The sequence below is a fragment of the Chenopodium album genome, chromosome 3 (genome assembly GCF_948465745.1).
Source record: "Chenopodium album chromosome 3, dcCheAlbu1.1, whole genome shotgun sequence".
Taxonomy (NCBI): Eukaryota; Viridiplantae; Streptophyta; class Magnoliopsida; order Caryophyllales; family Amaranthaceae; genus Chenopodium; species Chenopodium album.
Genome location: NC_137836.1, coordinates 9,073,534 through 9,095,107, shown reverse-complemented (window position 1 = coordinate 9,095,107; position 21,574 = coordinate 9,073,534). Strand labels below are relative to the sequence as shown.

Sequence of the window (21,574 nt, the reverse complement as noted above, 5' to 3'; positions counted from 1 at the left end):
TTATTGGCCTTTGGTGGCTAAGATTTAATCAATGTGTCAGTTGTTGGTTGGACCACTTGATGGCCTCTGATTGGTTTACTTGGCTGAGTGTTTTTACCTTATACAACAACACACTTTCGAGAAATTTCTTGTCCAAGAAAAATTTAACTGAAAAAGTTATATATTGTTTCCAATAAGAACAATCTGATTGATTGTAGTCATAAATCCACCGAAAATGACAATTCAAATCTATATAGTTTTAATTTAAAACCACTATATAATCATATTAATAGACGAAGTGACTTTAAGATAACATCAAAGAAATTGCCCCCACTAGTAAATAAATTAGTAGTACTAGTTCAAAAGCATACCTGAAAAGGAAAAAAAATGGTTGAAAAAATAAGAAAAAATTTGCAATAAATTAAAAATCATCCCTAACATGCAAGGAAAGGGGGAGAGAGAATTTGTATTTGGTCAAGGTCCTTTTAAATAGGAAAAGCTCTTCTCATTTTTTTTTAATTTTTATTTTTGATTTTTATAAAAATAAAAAAATCTAAAATTTGGTTTCAACTTTCAAATGCAGAGAATGGAGACTGATTTGCGGCGCACAACCGATAAAATATGGTCCCCACCATCACCAAAGGTAAAACTTAAAATAATAATTTTATTTTAAGAATAATTAAATTAAAAAAATACATTTCATTTTTTTCATTTTCGGAATTACTACGAATTTACGATTACGCCACCGAATCTTCTCTCTCCTCTTTCCCGACAATAGGAAAGAAAAAGAAGGCAGCTATGCTTATGATAACACTGTTATTTAGAAAGAGAAAGTAAGTAACTTAGAGAGAGAAAGACAAAAATTCAGGGGAAAAATCAATGAGATTTTGACAAAAATGGCGGTTTTCTAGGGTTTCTTTGCTCAATTTTCTAGGGTTTTAATTCAGCTGAAATTGATTGATTAATTGAAATTATTTGAAGCTTGTTGATTGAATTTTCCATGGAAATGCCTGGTAGAAGATCAAATTACACACTTCTAAGTCAAGTAGACGATCATTCAACGCCGCCACCGCCGGCTACGGCGGCGTCGAAGTATTCCGGCGTCGGAGGAGAGAGAAACGTGTTTTCGGCGTCGATCGGGTTGCAGAGACAGAGCAGTGGGAGTAGTTTTGGGGAGAGTTCATTGTCGGATCATTATGTGCCATCGATCTCGTTACCGGCGAGCGATCTCGATGGTTTTAGCTACTTGCAGGAGGAGAGAGGTTCGAGGAAGAGGGCGGCGATTGACGGTGTTGGCGGCGGCGGTGGTGGCGGAGAGTCTTCGTCGTCGAAGAGTTGGGCGCAGCAGACGGAGGAGAGTTATCAGCTGCAATTGGCTTTGGCTTTGAGACTTTCTTCGGAAGCTGCTTGTGCTGATGATCCTAATTTCTTGGATCCGATGCCGGATGAATCTTCGTCTCGGTTGTCTTCCTCCGAATCCGCCGAGTCCATTTCTCATCGATTTTGGGTAATTCTTTTACTTTCTGCAATTTATTTTCCTCCGTTTGGTTGTATTGTTGAATTTTGATTGCATTGTTGTAAGCTTGTAGCTAGAAATGCGGCTAATTTGGAGCCATTGTTGTGATTTATGTTGGTTGGGTGAGAATTGGTAACTTAGGTGACAAACTGATTGCTTTACGCTGTGTTCTCGAGTTCATAAAATGCGGCATTGGGTGATTGTGTTCCTCTTAGGTCTTGTATTTTTTTTTACTGGTTTTAGTTTGACAGAGAATTGATAAGTTGACACGGATAGACAACTGCAGAACTTCAACCTAATTGTGTAGTTAAGCTCCATTATCAGTTATCACGCTTCTTCTGGTAGACCCCATAAGCATTTGCAATTTTCTTAGGTTTGATGCCTCCAATAAGTGGAAGTCCCAATATGTTGTTGGCTCAATTGGTCTATGAAAGCCATTATCTTTCTCGATGTCTCTGTTACAAAGTTACTTTCTAGAAAATATTTTCCAATTTATATTCTTTGTGGCTTCCTTGCCGGACTCATGTAGTTTTGGATATTGAGTGCAATATGAGTCAAGGGTTAGGGTTTCACATACACGGAGACTCTTTATTCCATTATCTCCTATAATCCTTCCCTTCAGTGATCTTATAACAATGAACTATGTTACTCGCACTCTTCATTTCACCTCATGTCGGATCCTTGGATGTGGGTAGGACACTTAGACTGATAGACACTTTATTTTAGTTGAAAGTCATGGTAAATTTTCACAAAATATCTGGACAATTGGACACATATTTGTGTTAAGACGTGAGTACCCGAGTATGAGCCACATAAGCAATGAATACCATTATAATAGTAGAATTAGTAGAAAGTAGGTCTTTTTTTTTACCCGATTTTTTAGGCACATAAGATAAAGTTGTTTATGTTCATTTTATGTTATGAATTGGATACTCCGTATTTGAAGGTGAAATTGAGGAACAAGTTGATAAGCTCAAAAACTAGGGAAGATAGTCAAGTGATTGCCCTTTTAAACTCCCAAATGCCTTAGTTTAAGGCACGCAATTGTGGCACAAAGGATCCAAGTGCAAGGGCAAAACGCCATTGGCTCCCCTAAAGTGCCAAAATTCTATAAAATCATTTTCTAGAGCACATTTTGCACTAAATAAAACATGATAACTATATCATTAAGGTACAAATTGGAAAAAGGAAGCGTAATTTGGTAAATTTCCTCCAAACAACAAATGTATTCAGCAGAGATTTTAAGTAAGATAGAAAACAATTTAGTTTTAAAAGTGCGTCTTAGGTGTGCCTAAGGGCAAGGCACAAGTAAGAAAGCTGGCTAATCTAATCTATTACAAGAATGCTAAGCTTCACCTCGATCCTCCTCATTACTTGGGTGATCGCTAATTCGCTATCACCACAACCCTTTTAATTGACTCCTCGAAATCTTTCATTTTTTTTAATGATCGGGAGGCGGCTGTTTTAGGCGTGCGGTATAGCACAATTGCTCTGACTGATACCATTTGTAATAGATTGAAACTATTGCCAACTTTCGCAAAATAACAGAAATTTAAAGAGAAATATTGATTCTTTGATTAAAAAGGTTAGAGCTTTTTACAAACTTCTCCTTCAATTCCTTAATATTTGCCCCATATTCCTTTTATTCCATTCCTTTGAGATTGCTCCATACTAATTTTGGTTGTAGGGACCACACCTTTTATTGAGCTTGTTTAAAAGGAGTCCCGTTATGCAAGAACTAATGCATAACGAGGGGTAAGAGTGTAATTGCACGTAATGTATATTTTGATTTTAGAGTAGTACCATTGAATGATCAATAATATCATTGGGTGATCAAATAGTACCATTGAATATTTCAGTGGTACTATGTATGCATTCAGTAGTACTATGTATGCATTTAGTGGTACTATGTATGCATTCAGTGGTACTAAGTGCATACATAGTATCACTTAATAACTAATGGTTATTATATAAACTTTGAGTAGTATATTTGAAAGTGGTCCCACTTACCTTTCTCTCTCTTCCATGTACTTTTTAATATTTTTATATTTGTTATGCATTTGTAAATGCATAACAACGCTACATTAACACTTCCCCCCTTTTATTCTCACAACCACTACATTAACCCACCACTTTTCTCTCTCATCAACTATTTTCAACCAATCAATCAATCAATCAATCAATCAAAGCCTTAATCCCAAAAGTGGGGTCGGCTAACATGAACCAAATTTGATTATTCCGTGTAGTCATCAACATAAATCTTTCTCCTCCATCCCTTACGATCCAAAACTTCATCCTCACGTAAATCCATGCACTTCATATCCTTCCTCACTCCTTCCAACCAAGTCATCTTTGGTCTCCCTCTTCCTCGTTTAATCCCTCCATGGTCCCACTCTTCCACTCTTCGCACCGGTGCACCCTCGGGTCTCCGTCTTACATGTCCAAACCAACGCAGACGATTTTCCCTTAATTTATCTACAATGCCCGCCACACCTACTTTCTTGCGAATAACCTCATTTCTGATTCTATCTCTTAAAGTGTTTCCACACAACTATTTTCAACCAAAAATTTTAAAAAAATAACTTCACCTCTTTGGGGCAAAAAATTAAGGATGAAGGAAGTAACAACTTTAGATTGCAAATTCTCCTAATAGTGACTTAGGGTTACAATTCTCCTAAATTATTCATTCCAAATTCTGCTTACCCTTTCCTTCCTCTCCTCTCTATTTATAATAAACTACTGATTATGCAAGGAATACACCAAGGCCTCCAGTGGTATTTACCTATGCAAGAAGGAAGCAAGGCAAGAGTAGCAAATTCAGCAAGTTAAATTAATGCCGATGTGTCACGTTCTGTTAGAGGAGTTTGTTATGAGAAGCTAGAAGGGAATCTAATTCGGTTAGCCTGATGTGATGGACACTAATTGTATTTAAGTGAGGCACCTCTGATGTAATAATTATGGGAATTATACTGTTAAGCTTTTGCTTAGTGGAGAGCTCCTTTCCTCTCGATAGAAAGGGTTGTATTGAGTGGTTACTCTGATCAGTTCAATATAAACTATCCTCTGCCTTCCTCTAATTGCTATTACTGTAGCAATGTCTGTCTTGGTTCATCTAATTCCCAGCAGATTATTAACCTAATAATACTAGACTATCCATATTGCCCCTTCTTAGGTTTGTTTATTACAAACCCTATCTATTGATCACATAACCCTTTCACCTTTTCTTAGAATTCTTTTTTTAGACTTATTTAAAAGAAATTAATATATATTTTTTAAATGAATAAAGTGTGACTCAATGGTGTACGCCTTTGCCTCTTGCCTTGCATCTTAGCTTGAAGGACTTTAGCGCCCTACACCCTTTAAAACCAAGGAAAAAGCACAATCAAGAAAAAATTATCTTAAAGGTGAAGAGAAAAACAATCATAGTACTTCTCGTGATTTAAATAAGTGCATCACTTGCCTTATTCGGCTGAATCTAAATAAGTGCATGATTTCCATGATAATCAAACTTCCCTTAACATTTTATTATCCCTTTCCTCCTACTTACCCCACTTCGCATTATTTCTTCTAGTCTCCCTTTTCAACCGTTCTCAGAGGTTGTTTGGCGGCCTACTAAAACTTTAGTACACTATAATATCGTCATAGCTTCCTTTATGCTGTTGATAAACATGGATAATTTACATTCGGTGAAAGCATTCCTTAAGAAATTAGCTCTTGAGTCTTATATGGGCGGCTTATTCTCTATTGAAACATAATTTTCTGCTTTTTCTCATATTATCCAAACTAAATGGACTAGGAGTCTAGGACTTTAATGAGTTGTGGTTGTCAATATGGTTTATCTCTTTTCTGGTATCTCCTTTGGCCATTAAGCGTTCATTTTAGGTTTTAGTAAGGCTTGTAAATGTCTTATTAATATAAAGGTTTCAATTTGTACCATTTTGTGTCATAGGTAATGAATAAAAAGATACAAGCATTCGATTTTAGCTTTTCACACCAAATGAATAAATGTAAACTACATATCAGAGATAAATATCTCTATAGGCAAACTTTTTGATCAACATATGAAAAGGAAAAATATCATTGCCATTAGATTGACATGGATCTCAATGCATTTATCAGTATTGTACAATGTGCTTATTGACTTAAACAATGCTTATTATACTATATACAATATGCATATTACTGTATACAATATTTATCACATTAAGAAAAAGATGGTTAAAGTAAGAGAGAGCATGTAACATAATGGGAGACTCGAGAAAATGCATAGAGTGAGAAAGAGTGAGTAAATAGTGAAAAATGGTGGGGGTATGAGAAATAATGTAGTAAAAAGGGTTTGGCAAACATGGAATAAAGTGGAAGTGTTTGAGAACTTTTAGAAATAGACCAAAATGGAAAGTGTTAAGATAATATAGAAACGGAGTTAGTACAATATATAGAATATAAATTTGTGTTTTTCCCATTTTGCCCTTGGATATGTTTACTGAATGTATCTCATAGAGTCATAGATAAAATAGGCTTTCCTCATTTCTTGAGGAGTTGAGGAAGCCTTTCTTTGGATTTTGGACGAATCTCTCATGGTTTAACCCCACATTATAGATCTTTTAAGTCCCTATTCTTGTTACCCAATAAGAAAGGACATGACAGATAGTCCTTGTGCTTTCTAGTCTTTTAGGCTTTCATTTGGCTGAAGAGCAGCAGCTGCCTATTCAAGTCATGTGTTGGTTTTGTGTACTATGGGTGAAAATGAAGGTGCTAGATAATGACATTTAATTCTGTTGTGGTTGAAGCAGATTAAGGTGTGTACTAGGCAGCTTCTTTGATTGATTACAAAATAGTTGTTGATTTGAGTTTGTTATTTGGGAGTGTTGGTAATTAATGAGACATGCCATCATTGGTTACATGCAAATCTCTACTGTAATATCAATTGTTTTTCATGAGTAAAACCACTGGAATATTATGTGGTACTTGGTGACCCATAGGTTGACTTAAGGTGGTGCTACTGCACCTTCTGAAAATAAAAAGGCCATTGTAGCCTGTTAAGCATTGTAGTTTGCATTTGTAGCTGTCAATTGGTATATGTTAAGATTGTCACTTTAAATATACTACCTCCGTTACAGGTTATGTGCAACGATTTGACATAAAGCAGAGAGGGAAAATGTCTAATCGTTGCACATAACCTGTAACGGAGGAAGTATATATGGACATATTTTTGTATGTTTATCAATTGTTGAGCCTTTATGTCTATTGTGCACCTTATAATTTCATTCTCTACTTAATTATTTGTAAGAAGAAAACACCACTTTGTGGATTGTGTGGGTCATAGCTTTTGAATTATCTGTTATTGCATAATCAGAGATTCTTTTTTACTCATCAAATTGAAAATTTTGTACTTTTGTTAAAACCATTGCCACTAATTATTGCAAGAAGGATTTATAAACTTATCCGAATACTCACCAGATGTGATTTGTTATCAGGTAAATGGCTGCCTCTCATACTCTGATCAAATTCCTGATGGATTTTATCTCATACATGGGATGGATCCTTATGTTTGGACAGTGTGTGCTGATTTACAAGAGAATGGTCGCATTCCTTCTATTGAATCACTGAAGTCCGTAACTTCTGTAAATGAATCTTCACTTGAGGTAGTTTTGATTGATCGGCGCAGTGATTCCACATTGAAGGATTTGCTGAACCGGGCTCTTGATATATCCTGTAATTGCATGACCTCTGATGAAGTTGTTGATCAGATGGCAAAGTTGGTGTGCAGCCGCATGGGGTGAGTTGTTATTGTGTCCCTTTGTGTACTATGTCCAAATTTATGGAAGCCCACTCGTTCTGACAAATTTTTGATCTTACATTAGGGGAGCAGCTTCAACCAGAGAGGAGGAATTGGTTCCCATCTGGGAGGAGTTCAGTAATGGTCTCAAGGATTGTCTGGGGTCTGTTGTGCTTCCTGTTGGTAGCTTATCTATTGGCCTATGCAAACATCGTGCTTTGCTATTTAAAGTATGTCAATTGCTGTCAAATTAACATTGTTACTTGTACTGTTTGATGTAGATTATAGAAAGTTGGCACCGGGACAGCTGTGAGCATGTTACTACCTTTTTCATCATTTTTGTCTTGATCATGTGGTGACTTTTGTGCTGTGGGCTCTAGGCTCTAGGCTCAGTGGGTACAGGGAATAGCCTGCAGTCATGAGTCAGTATACCTGCCAACTTAAGTTTAAGTGTATCTTCATGTGAGTTTATCTCTCAATACCGAGGCTGGGCTTTTTGAATAAATCACACAAGCTTCTTAACTGCTTCACCCCTGTGAGCCGTACATTCTTGTCTGAAAGATTTGTGTTGTTTATCTGGGTTAATTGTTAGACTCCTGGAATTCTTTGTCTGAGTACATATTTTCTTTATCGACATTTTATGGCGTATGGAGTTGAGTTCTGGTTCTTTTGGTTACTGTAATTTGCTACTTGCTGAGTTGTTGCACTATTGCTGACCTGTATTTAGTGTATGATGTGGACCTCCTTTAACCAATACTGCCATTAAGCTCTATGTATGGTCCACTGTAACATGCTACACTCTGCACAATTGCTGACCTCTACATATCTATGATGTGGAAGTCTTTAAATTATACTGCCATTATGCTCTGTGTATGGTCAGTTGATCACTGTAACTTTCTGCACCATAGGTGACTTCTATATAATATATGATGTGAAATCTTTAATCTGTAATGCTATCATGTCCTGTGTATGATTAATGTACCATGCTATTTGCTGTACATTGTTGACCTCTCTTGTGTGATGTAAAAGTCTGTTTATTAAAGTTTATAAAATTATAATTCTCTTTTAAATGAAATTTTTACTTTATAAATATTATGCTTCCGAAGGGCATGTGAACATGTTTTATCATCCTTACTTTCAGGTCCTTGCTGATTCAATTGATTTGCCATGCCGAATTGCCAAGGGCTGTAAATATTGCAACAGAAATGATGCTACCTCTTGCCTTGTACGGTTTGGACTTGACAGGTATGCTCATATTAATTTTAAGTTTATCATAATGCTTACCAAATATATTTCTACTAGTCACAAATTCACATTTTGTAAGATTGTGGACATTTTGGACTAAATTATATGGCTTATTATAATCTTAGTTGCTCATATTTACTATGAAGAAGTCGGTGGTGGTTGTGTTTGGATCAAGGGAAAGTTGAACATAACCCTTTTTTGCTATTAGTCACTGGAGTAGGGAGGTTTTGTAAATCTTATCCTATTAAATCTATCTAGGGTGGGAGCAGTATTGGGATGTTGTTGATGCATTGTATTGTCAGTACAAGGATGTTAATGGAAGTATTTTAAAATTTCTTTATCATGCTTCGATCCAAACTATTGGTGAAGCTTATTATTTTGATCTGGTAACACAGCTTAAATGGTCATGTTTTTGTCTATTTCAAAGCCTAGGCCCTATTGCAGAGGTTAGGTTCTTTTCATTTTTGGGGGCTAGTGTTACTAGGGTATGCTGTCAGCCGTGATGAATGTCTGACTGTGTAGCTGTTTTTTAGAGTTGCTGTGGACACGGATTTTATCTATTTATTTTTTAGAGTTGCTGTGCACACAGATTTTATCTATTTATTTTTTAGAGTAAAGCTAAATTTTTTTTGGGAATGGAAGGGGATGTGCCCCACCAGGCACACTTGTGGCTCCACCCCTGTTGGAAACTGCCATTTTATTCTTACCCCTTTTTCTTTTTTAAAAAAGCTGCATAGGACTAGTAGATTGTACTGCATATGCAAATAATTTTGCCCTTTTTTATTTTTTAATTTTTTTTAATAAAAAAAAAAAAATTAGAGCTGTGGTCTTGATGGAAAGATGGGAGTCTTGTTGGCTAGCTTATGTCAATACTGGAAATCCCGAGCTCCTGATGCACCTTGTATCTGCATGATAATGCTATTCTTTTATTTGTTTCAGGGAGTATTTGGTTGATTTGGTTGGGAAGCCTGGTTGCTTATGTGAGCCTGATTCCTTGCTTAATGGTCCATCTTCCATATCGATTTCTTCACCATTGCGCTTTCCACGATTTAGAACAGTTGAACCTGCCATAGATTTTAGGTCACTGGCCAAACAGTATTTTTCAGATTGTCAATCTCTGAATCTTGTATTTGACAGGCCTTCGACAGGTGATCTTTCTTTGTCTCTTGTGATACTCAATAAACTTATTGAGTTATTGTTTATTGTCTTTACTGTCTTAAAAGTTTAAAGCCATATGACTAAAGAACCTGATTTATTAAGTTTTTCTTGATTTTAACTTAAAGATACATTGTACTTTAATTGTAAATTGTTATATGTGCTCTTTGAATCATAAAGAAACTTGCATCAACTTTGTACTAAATGATGGTGTAATTTTCTTAATGAAGAACATTGTGTATCCCCTGATCCTACTACTAGCGCGTGCCGATATCCTAACTGGTTGGTGGTGACTGATCCATTAATGCTATTGGTGTTATTTATCTTATTATTGTTGTCACTGCCTTATACAATCAAGAGTTTTCTAAATTTTCTAGTGAGATATTACATTTTTTTGCTTTCTTATTGGGAAAAAGTAATAAGTTTTGATATAAGGATGCAATCTAGATTTTTTTCCCCATCTGTCAATCTCATATGTGTAGCTATACCAATTTCACTCTAAGCGTGTTATTAAATAAAATTGATCCTATTTCTCTTGATATATGTGAGGTCCTGATGATAGATAATAATACTAGCACAGTGAACTTGAGAAGTTCAGCTGGGATTCTGGTCAATGGCCTAGGCGATATGCTTCACATTTCCTTTGTAATATGGAAGGAATTATAATAACGAGATTGAGGGTGGTGGTTTAGAAGTGATAACATTCAAGTTCAGAAGAGAATAGTTTAATTTAATTTTAGCTCTATGAGGAAGTCAAGTGGGGGTATAATAACGATGGTTTGCTGGAGAAATTGATTAAGGCTTAATCCATGGGATTAAGTCCGGTTGGCTCAAATGAAGAGCAACAATTGGGTTATTGTGTGACTGTAGCATACATTTAAAGTTATAGGGAAAATTTAATCGGACAATTAGCAGACCAATGTTGTTAAATGGGTCAGAATGTTGGGCATTCAGGAAGCATCAATTAGAAAGATAGGAGCAGCAGAGATGGGTATGTTGAGATGGATATGTGGCTGAAAATATGAGAAGGAAAGTTGGGTTGCGGATATTGAGGATTAAATAAGGGAGAATCAATGTTTTAGACATGTAAGGTGGAGATCAAAAGATGCACCAATAAGGGAAGTAAAGGGTGTGGATCAGGTTTGGAAGAGGCAGGGAAGACCAAAGATGATTTGAATGGAAGTAGGAAAGCAGGACATAGATAAGTTGGGTTTGCATGAACATATAACATTGGACAGAAGGGAAAGGAAGGTGAGGATCATGGTTAGAGATAAAATATTGGTTCATGTAGCCAATCCCATCAATTGAGTTAAGTCTTCGATTGTTGTTCTTGTTTTATCACCCTTCAAAATAAAAAAGAGAAGGGTTGCCCCCTTTCCTGCTTTTTTTTTTTAGCTGTTTATAATGTCCTTTGCTGCATGAAAAACTGATATAGTAGTTGCAGGATTGTTAGTGGCAACATATTCTAGTATATTGGTCTTCTTCTCATGCCTCAAATCAACCAAAACCTGTATCTTGTTAGTAATATTTGCATGCATCTTACATGTTGAATTTCTTCGCAGGTACAGTTGTAAATGAACAAGATGCAGGAGATCCGATGTATCTTAAGCAACTTGCTAGGAAGCTTCCTGATGCAAATAATCCTCTACCAAATGACCAAGTACATTCTCAGTTTGTTGGTCATGATAGAGAATCCCAGTCTTCTGAATCTAGTAGTCCTCCACAGAATATTGGAAAAGTACCTAATGCCAACAGAGAGTTCCTTCAATCAAGATTTGTTCCTCCTAGCAGACAACGAGTGACCCAGCCATTCACTGATTCAACGAGAAATACATCTAATGATTTTCGGTTTGAGGCTAGTCAGCTAGTTTCAAGTAGAAGTGAAGCTGCTCTAGACATGGATGATTTGGTCATCTCATGGGGTGACCTTGTCGTAAGGGATAGGATTGGAGCAGGTATCTCTATCATTTAACTTTCATGCTTTAGCCTTTATGTATCTTGTAGAAATTATTAGCTTGGTTTTGTTAATACCCTAAACACATTTTTGTCTCTAATTATGAGTGCATTTTGTTCTCTGGTCTTTGTGATATCGGTTTTTGAACTACCTACTTGTATCTCCAGGTTCGTTTGGAACTGTCCATCGTGCTGAATGGAACGGATCGGTGAGCATTTTAAACTTCCTGATATTTGTTATGATGTGGCATTCCGTGGTGAAGATTTGAAATATCTTCCTGTTGTTTTTGTTTGATCTCAAATGGTCCTGTATTCATTCACAATTGGTGGAAGTTTATTTTTGATTCTGTATTTGTTAGATGTTGTTGTAGAGACATTTCCTTTGTTCTAATACAAAGGCAAGAAGCAAGATGAAAATTCAAAGGTTATATAGAGAGAGAAAAAAAAAAAAGACGTAAGGTGAGAATTAAAACAATGGTTGGAGATTGTATATATACGAATATACTAAGGGATTGAGTGACCTCATCTGCAAAATCTTTCCTGCAGTTTAAGTAGCATTCTTTTCTTATAACATTCAATTGGTATTCCAAGCTCAAGCCATGTTTAATTCTCACTGCTCTTTATGAGCGGACTAAATAGCATATTAAGGCGACCTTTTTGGCTTGGACAAAAGTTGATGTGATCTTCCTACAACTAAATCATAGCTTTTGGAATTTTATAAAGAGGAAGCTTTTATGATCTTTCACAGACTTCGTTTTGTTAACTAAGAGCTAATATCTCTTTGATACCATTATCAGGGAAGAAGGGTATGGCCGTAAGAAGATAAGGGCTAGAGAAGAGGGGTCTCTAGTTGTTAGGGTAGTGGACTGCAAACAACTTTTTTGTCTGTTTGCAATAGAAACTTAGAATGTGACTTGTCTTTCACTGAAAACCAGGTGTTTTGCCTTTAATTTATATGAAGATAGTGTGTGTTACTTCTAAAGTGTATTTTTATGTAAAAAAAATTGTCTTTATTTTTATTTATATATATAAAAAAAGGCATTGCCATTATTTTTTCTTTTAACTTTGTCCAGTGGATTCAATTGTTAAACTTGTTGTGTCTAAGATGGGTATATCTGTGTTTACATCTTGCCATGATTCTGATCAACTTAGCATCTGAAGAAGAGTGCCATTGATGTTAAACAGTCAGATTGTGCTTTCATTGCGTCAAATCTACTTTACCAGCCACCTTATTGGATGTGCTTTAGCTTATGAACATATTTACAAGAACAGGACAATTGGATCAAGGTGAATACACACATAGTAAATATCAGCGAAATGGATGTTATGCTGAACAAATGTATATCAGATATCAGTTGGAACCTGAGCATATTAGAGTGATAAGACATGTATGAGTGTCTAAATGCAAGGTCTTTGTTGTGAGGATGTTGTGGACACAAATGGGAGCTACCAAGCTAGTCTTCTTTCTGAGAAAGTTAAACATTGTGCTATCCTGGATGAACCAAGCGTTGATGCTAAAGTTGAGTATTAATGGCGAGAGATCCGAAGCTTGGGTCTTGGTGACAAGATGAAGGTCCTTAAACTATTGTACTTCATGACTACTCTCCACTTTTGTAGATCCTTACAGATAAACAAAAATGTTCAAATGGTACTGAAACATTCTATCACAAGTACATTTGCAAATTAACCCAAAGTTCTTAAAGGCGTGTGGGATAAGCAGGAAATTGGAGAGGGTAAAAATCATACATAACATAAAATCTTTACGTATCCAATCATATATTATCAGACACACCCCACCCACCATGGGATGGAATTGTGGGGAGAAAAAAGAGCCCAGGGGGTGTGGGGGGCGCGGGGGGGGGGGGGGGGGTGGGTGGGTGTGGTGGTGGTTACTCTCACTCCTACTGGGAGAAGGGTGTCAATGAGCTTACATTCTCTAACATCTGTTCACAAGCCTATATCGTAATCTTTTTTCTCCTATCCTTTTTCCTTGTCAGGAAGACTGTTTGTTGAATCCATTTTTTTAATCTTCAGCTAGTTCTATTGTCTCTATCCAAGTTGCTGAACTGTGTGCATTTGATGTATCATCTATATGATCCAGATGCAGAACTAATAATGGCCTTATGGTTCACTCTGTAGGAGGTTGCAGTCAAAATTCTCATGGAGTCAGATTTCCATCCAGAGCGATGTAATGAATTCTTGAGGGAGGTGAGAATTCATGATGTAGCTGTTGGTCTACATAATTGCTTGAATATGTGTGATTTCTTGTGTTTCTGGTCCATTTTAATTGAAATATTGTTAATTAGGTGGCAATAATGAAACGATTACGGCATCCAAATATAGTTCTCTTCATGGGGGCAGTTACTGAGCCACCTAATTTGGCCATAGTGACAGAATATTTATGCAGGTCTGCGTCCTTTAAACTTTTTATACCACATTCTCTTAAAATCTTTCCTCTGTTTTTCTTTTGCTCCTCCTATTTCCGCACCCCCCCCCCCCCCCCCCGCCCCCCTCTCTCTCTTTTTTTCTCTTATTGAACTAGTTATATATGGTACTTGGATTGCAGAGGAAGTTTATACAGGCTTTTACATAAATCGGGTGGCAGAGAAGTGTTGGATGAGAGGCGGCGTTTGAGTATGGCTTATGATGTGGTATGCATGCTTAGTCTCCTGTGCTTCTCCTCATTTTTTTTTTAATTTTTAAAAAAGAACCTACCATGCAAAAAAAGAAAAAAAAAAAAGTAAAAAGGAGTAAAAAAAAGAAAAAAAAAAAAAAAAAAACTATCATGCATGATTCTCAGGATTAATTACATGTTTGTTGGCACTAATTGTTGGCTCTTCAACTAAAGAACTTTCTGCTTTGCAGGCAAAGGGAATGAATTATCTTCATAAGCGTAATCCACCTATTGTTCATCGGGATCTAAAGTCTCCTAATCTTTTGGTGGATAAGAAATACACTGTAAAGGTAAAGTTGCTATAAACCCCACCCCCTTCCTCGGGGCCTATCCTTCTGTGTGAAGACTGAAGAATAGAGTTGTATTGTAGTGCTAACTTTTGTACAACTAATTTGGCAAATACACTATAAAGGTAAAGTTGTTATACACCCCCACCCCTTCCCTTGGGCATCTAATCCTCCTGTGTGCAGACTGAGAAAGAGTTGTATTGTAGTGCTAACTTTTGTACAATTAAACACCATTTATTGCTTTAGCAAAATGCTGGATCTAGACTGAAAACCTCTATTTTTATGCATCAATTAATTTAGCATTTTCCCCTTTTTCAATGCTTATTGTTATTGTGAATATATAACTTATCTTGCACAAGGGCATGGTCGCGTGAGGGGATAATAATGAGTAGGGGAATGGGTTTTCAAACTTTTAATGATAACCTTATTCCTTGGCAATTGAAACAATTAGATTGAACTCTGAACATCATTGTGTATTTAAGGACTGTTCTATGTAAATTCCGCACTATGGGGTAGTCTTGTGACAAGAAGTTCTGTTAGAGATGGTTAGTGATTAAAAGGCCTAATTTTTTTTACTATGGGTCATTCGTACACAAATATCTTGTTACCCTTTTACATGTATTCTAATTCTGTCAATTGCTCCTAGTTATCTATTTGTAGCTTTTTGCTATTTATTTAGCACACTTAACTATTTTTGGGCTACATTATGTTCTGGTTGACTTTGCATGTCTTGTCTTCTGTCCTTTTTTTCATAATTCTTCATATGTTCTGTTTTTAGCCTTTTGTCACATCGATTCTAATTTTTCTCTTATGATTACATTTACTTGTTTAGGTCTGTGATTTTGGCCTTTCGCGTCTAAAAGCAAATACTTTTTTGTCATCAAAATCAGCTGCAGGAACGGTAAGCTCTTGTGATGAATGGCATGGGACCAATGTTAATTTCTTTGCCTGTTGAATTTGTTGTAAACTGAATAATTGTATTGAACAGCCTGAGTGGATGGCACCTGAAGTTCTCCGTGACGAGCCGTCAAATGAGAAATCAGATGTCTACAGCTTTGGTATAATATTGTGGGAACTTGCAACATTGCAACAACCGTGGAGCAGCTTAAATCCTGCTCAGGTGATCCCCCCCCCCCCCCCCCCCCCCTCCCTCTCTTCTTTCTTGTTTCTCTTCTTGATTTGAATTTTGTATCTTTTTTTACTGATCTTATTTTTTTCGAGTTTCCAAAGTTGTATTGGAAATGCTAAATAAGCTATCTTGTTGCTCCCTTTAATGATAAAGCTGGTTTGAAGATATTATTGGAGATAATTGAGGGGACATTTGGTTCTCTTTTTCAGGTAGTAGGTTTTCTATTAGATTCCAAACCAAGTTGCTGTTTGTTTCAAGAAATTTTCAATGATTAAAACCCAAGCTCCTTATCGGTATGGGGTCCTTAGATCGGAGAGAGATGGGGTTTGTTTTTGGGGGGGGGGGGGGGGGGGGGGGGGGGGGAGGTGCTGATGGCCCAAATAGCATATATGGGTCAGATGAAGAGATAAAAGAGGAGACAAAGAAACTCAGGGGAGTGAGAGCATTGTTATTAATTACCTTCCCTATGCTTTGTAAATAGGTACAAATTGTACTTACCCTGTTTTGACAAAGAACTGAACTTTGGGATTTGGAACATTCAGGGTGCTGATGTCCCAGATAGCATATATGGGTCAGATAAAGAGAGAAAAAGGGGAGAGAAAAGAAACTCAAGGGAGTGAGGGGGAGCATTGTTAATAATTAGTTAATTACCGTCTCTATGCTTTGTAAATAGGTACAAATTGTACTTACCCTGTTTCCACAAAGAACGGCACATTGGGTTTTTTTAACTGGATAATTCAGGAATGCTCAAGTTTTCAGAAGTATCCCTTGCTAGTTTTCAGTGGGAACTGAGGATTGAGCTATAGTATTTTTGAATAATTAACAATCTCTATAGTCTGAATAGACGATAGTGACATGTATTTGGCATAAAGGGAGCATCAGTTCAAAGGCTAACTTCTTGTTCACACTATATACTTTCTTATGACTAGTTACTGCATCTTCATGTCTTTATGCTCCTATTCCCTACACGCACATTCCTATTTTTTTTTTTTTTTTTTTTTTTTGGGGGGGGGGGGGTAAAATTTGTGCTTAATATTTTTGTATGGATCTTATTTCCTTAATGCACATTCTTTCGTGACAAGTTTGTGTTCTACCCTTCTGTAGGTTGTTGCAGCTGTTGGTTTTAAGGGCAAGAGACTTGATATTCCACGTGATGTAAATCCTCAAATAGCTGCTATTATTGAGGCGTGTTGGGCAAAGTGCGTAAAAGTCCTCTGTTTTTGGTTTTTACCATGCATCTGTCAGGGTTTACTATATTGTTTTACTTATCTGATTTTTTTGGTTTTCTGTAGTGAGCCTTGGAAGCGTCCATCTTTTGCCAATATCATGGAATCCTTGAGGACACTTCTTAAACCTCCTGCACCTCAATCAGTTCGTGGAGATGCACACATCATTACGTAAATTATTTGTCAGATGGGAGTTTTGCCGTTTTGCTCTCCTCATTCGTATTTGCAAGATTATTTTCCTGGCGAGACATTTGGAAAAGGGTATCTGTCCATCCAATAATCCCAGGTGCGCCCATCTGGGTCTTGCATCCTACCCTCTCTGATTATCATATCATTTTGGCGTTTAAAATATATTCCAAGGATGATTTCAGCTGAAGTTGAGATTTATAACCTAGGACAAATGAAATATTTTAACACAAGTACATATCTACATGTGGACTGATAAATTGATTAAATTGATATCTGATAAAAATTATTGTGAAGAATGACTAAAGTAGCAGCTAATTTGAAAAACAAAAAATTTATGGAAGAAGTTGATATGCTAAATGCTTTCAGAATATGTTACCATGTCCATATCTATCTTGAACGAAAGTGGAAAATCATTTTATTGAATGAACTGTGCTCTTTCTTGTTCTTGGTCGTGCTGCTGGCTGGTTATCTGTAATCTGTGAGCTATTAGACAGATCTTGGATTCCCTGTCTCCATCACTAGGTGAAACTGGTCAGTGCCATGGATAAACTCTGTTGGATACCTCTTCTGGGTATTATTGAATTTCAGAGTTGGATACCTCTTCTGGGTGTTATTGCATGTCGTGTGAGGTCACCACAGGGTATTCACTCTAGATGGGTCTTTGAGTTTTTGTAGAATTGAATGCTTCTTTAGCTATTGAGGGGGAAAATTCTTTGGCTCTTGACTGGCGATATAACCAGTAGCTGAAATGTCACTGTCTTTCCTGCTTTTCTGGTTTTCATTTGCTCATCGTGGAGTTTGGTCTTTCTAGTGTCACATGCGTATGACCTATTTGGAATATTTTGTCAGAATCCACCTTCTAAAATGGTATGGCGTTTTATGTTAGAAACCACCTTTAATTTTTTTGGTAAAAAAAGAGTTGTTACTAATTTTTTTTTGTTGTAAAGTAGCACCTTTTGCATTGACTTTTTATTTCAGGTGTTGACCACCGCGCCATGACTACTGAAATAACCCATTTCCGACACACCACCACTTGACTACCAACGCCGCCCCACCAAAACCCACCCTAACCACCCAAAATCCACCCAATCACCTCCAAAACCACCCATCCACCACCAAAAACCCTACTCAACCTCCTTGAAACCACTTATCTACCATCAAATGCACCAACCCACTACCAAATCCCACATCAACCTCCTTAAAACCACTCCATTTCCACTAAAAATCTACCTAGTCACCACATACCACTCTTCCACCAATGAAAAAAACACCCTATACCACAAAACCAGAAGCATAGATAGAGAAAGAGGGAAAGGCATGATAGGGAGAATAAGAAAAAGGGGGGGGGGGGGGGGGGGGGGCGGGGCGGGGGAGAGAGGGTGGGAAGTAGGTAGCGGTGGTGGTGCAACCATGGCAAAGAGAGTGTGAGAGTTAAAACGAAGTCAATGCCGGAAATGTGAATCAAAGCCCACAATTTGGCTATAAAGGTGGTCTTTGGCAAAAAAAAATTATAAATCAAGTTTCTTTTTCTTTGACAGAAAAAAATAAGGTGGTCTCTGACAAAAACGGTATGTTAAAAGGTGGTTTTTTGAAAAAATATAGACAGAAAAAAATAAGGTGGTCTTTGACAAAAACCGTCCGTTAAAAGGTGGTTTTTTTGAAAAAATATCCTTTTTTTTTTTTTTTTTTGGTGTTGTGATAACAATGATCTGGTACTCCGATTCTAATAACCCAACTACTTATTCTTAACACCGTATTTTCTATCCTTTTTTTCTGAATAATATTTTTGTATTCCGAAGATGAAGACCTTCCTTCTTGTAGGTTCTGAAGCCTGTCTCTGTTGATGCAGGTCAAATGCTGTACATCTCTGTTACCTTGCCAATTGAGAATTGATTTTTTTGACAAATATACATTACTCATACTACTATACTAGATGATCAAAATGAATAGTCTTCCAGTACAGTTGTCCGCCTATTCTAATTGTATCATTATGATTTTGTATGTAATTTAAAGCACCGATGCGGACAAGGTTTCTGGAAATTAGCATCTGAGTGAATTGTGCATAATTTGACGTAGGAACTAGATAGATTAAAAAAAAAACAGTAATTTTTTTTTTCTCTTGATTTCGGCACTTTAAATTTGTAATAGCACTCTTGCTTATTCTCTCATTGATGATAAAAGTAGGGTGAGAGTGTTGATGTAAATCATATCTCAATCAATATAAAAGTCCTAACGAAGAAAGGTTGAGCATCCCTAAATGTCTAATAAGATTTGGTTGCTCGTGATGACCGACTTTCGTGTGTATCAATTCAGGTAGACTTATAATCTCTTACAGCAAAGAAAATTACCTTATACTCCGTATTGTTTTTCTAGTTCTTGCGAATAGTTTCGTTGTAAATTTGTTATGGACATTGGATAATATATAGTCTGCGCATAGAAGACACATCCGAAGCGGGTGTAAGTTACAGCAGCAATTTATCGTTGATTAGATTGGTGCTAAAACAGCTCAATTGAAGCTTAAAATTTACAAATTTCTCTGATTCTGCACTAGTCTTCTATCTATGCAGCTGGTACCTTCTCTTTTTCCTTTTATGAATATGGGAATGGGATCGGTTCATTGAAAAAAGTCATACAATATGTGCAAAGAAATTTAGATCTAAAAATGTTAAAAGAAACATAACAATTGAATCAAATAAAAGCTATCTTTCGTTGTTGCATATGTTTATGCTACTTCATAGTATGGAGATTTACACGTTGACAACGCCTGTTAAAAGTTTTACTAGTGTGTATGAATTCTGTTCAATTAGACGTGAATGTCTAATCAACAAAATAACAACTATATCTTAGCTTGTACATTTGACAGGCAAAGAACCTTAATAATCTTATTAAGGCAAAATTGGCCTCAACACTCTGAACTTTGGCTTGGGTGCAATCAGCACCTTGAACTAAGAAAAATAGCCAAAACACCATGAAGTATTGGCATGGGTGCACTTAGCACCATACAAGAAATTTTTCGGCCAAAAGTGGCAGGATTCCGGCGACTTTTTTTTTTTTTTTTTTAATAAAAATATGTTTTTATTATTATTATTATTATTATTATTATTATTATTATTATTATTATTATTATTATTATTATTTATTATTATTATTATTATTATTATTATTATTATTATTATTATTATTATTATTATTATTATTATTATTATTATTATTATTATTATTATTATTATTATTATTATCATCATCATTATTATTATTATTTAATATTTTTATTGTTATTATTATTATTATTATTACAAAAATACCTCGATTTGCGTGTTGTTATTTATTTTTTTACGAAAATTGTTCGGGTAAGGTTTCGGGGGTCATTTTTATTCTTTATGAGACCAAATTAAGCTCGGAATTTACAAAAAAGTAATGGAAATACCTCGTTTTGCGTGTCGAGGAATATCTCGATTTGCGTATTGTTATTTTTTGTGACGGAAATTGTTCGGGTAAGGTTTCGGGGGTCATTTTTATCCTTAATGGATCCAAATTAAGCTCTGAATTCGCAAAAAATAATGGAAATACCTCGTTTTACGTGTCAAAAATATCTCGATTTGCGTGTCTTAGCTACTTAGATATTTCTCGACATGCAAAACGAGGTATTTTCCTTTTTTTTTCAAAATCTGAGCTAAATTTGGATCCATTAAGGGTAAAAATGACCCCGAAACTTTACCTGCACAATTTCCGCCAAAAAAATAACAACACACAAATCGAGGTATTTTCGTAATAATAATAATAATAATAATAAGAAAAAAAATATTTTTTATAAAAAAAAACATTTTTTATTAAAAAAACATTTTTTATTTAAAAAAAAAACATTTTTTATTAAAAAAAAAAAGTCGCCGGAATCCGGCCACTTTTGGCCGGAAAATTTCTTGTATGGTGCTAAGTGCACCCATGCTAATACTTCATGGTGTTTTGGCTATTTTTCTTAGTTCAGGGTGCTGAGTGCACCCAAGCCAAAGTTCAGAGTGTTGAGGCCAATTTTGCCTCTTATTAATGGATGATGAATTGTTGGACGATTTACAAAACTAAGGTCTTTTAAAACTTTTTTATACTTGTGTCGTAATGAAACTTAATTACCAAAGTATTGCTCCTGTAGGATCATATACAATTACTTAAAAGTTTTAAAAAAAATTTCAGGGTGAAACCACCACTGCTTTAGATAGCAAACTGCTACAAGTTACAATTAAAAAAAAAAAAAAAAAGTAATCTCTAATTGTTGTTTCATAGAGAATACTATTTCCTTTCCAAAATAATTGACACGGTTAACTTTCACATTTTAATATACAAACTAGTGGCCCGAGCAATGTTCTGGATTATTTTTTTTAACTCTTGTAATTGAATAGATAGGTTCATTCTTTATTATTTATTTATTCATTTTTTGTATATAATTT

At 35.9% G+C, this 21,574-nt stretch overlaps 1 protein-coding gene across 2 annotated transcripts; it reads left to right on the top strand.

Moving 5' to 3' along the window:
* The first annotated feature begins 711 nt into the window (after nucleotides 1-711).
* LOC145623810 (serine/threonine-protein kinase CTR1-like) lies at nucleotides 712-19,336 on the top strand. 2 transcript variants are annotated; one of them, XM_081676679.1, is made up of 16 exons: nucleotides 712-1,486; nucleotides 6,973-7,274; nucleotides 7,360-7,504; nucleotides 8,416-8,519; nucleotides 9,459-9,667; nucleotides 11,243-11,629; nucleotides 11,796-11,836; nucleotides 13,767-13,835; nucleotides 13,934-14,034; nucleotides 14,194-14,278; nucleotides 14,493-14,591; nucleotides 15,421-15,489; nucleotides 15,577-15,708; nucleotides 16,822-16,916; nucleotides 17,010-17,229; nucleotides 18,982-19,336. In XM_081676679.1, exons 1-15 carry the CDS (start codon nucleotides 980-982, stop codon nucleotides 17,116-17,118), a joined length of 2,454 nt encoding a protein of 817 aa, XP_081532805.1. In that variant the 5' UTR covers nucleotides 712-979; the 3' UTR covers nucleotides 17,119-17,229; nucleotides 18,982-19,336. The 2 variants fall into 2 exon arrangements, with proteins under 2 accessions (XP_081532805.1, XP_081532804.1); XM_081676678.1 differs by having other exon boundaries at nucleotides 11,237-11,629.
* The last annotated feature ends 2,238 nt before the right edge of the window (nucleotides 19,337-21,574 follow it).

Bases quoted from the DNA above. Each gene is read 5' to 3' on its own strand.
- LOC145623810 (XM_081676678.1), top strand. From the start codon at position 980: ATGGAAATGCCTGGTAGAAGATCAAATTACACACTTCTAAGTCAAGTA. The intron at 1,487-6,972 runs GTAATTCTTTTA...ATTTGTTATCAG, and splicing joins CCATTTCTCATCGATTTTGG to GTAAATGGCTGCCTCTCATA. The intron at 15,490-15,576 runs GTAAGCTCTTGT...TGTATTGAACAG, and splicing joins CAAAATCAGCTGCAGGAACG to CCTGAGTGGATGGCACCTGA.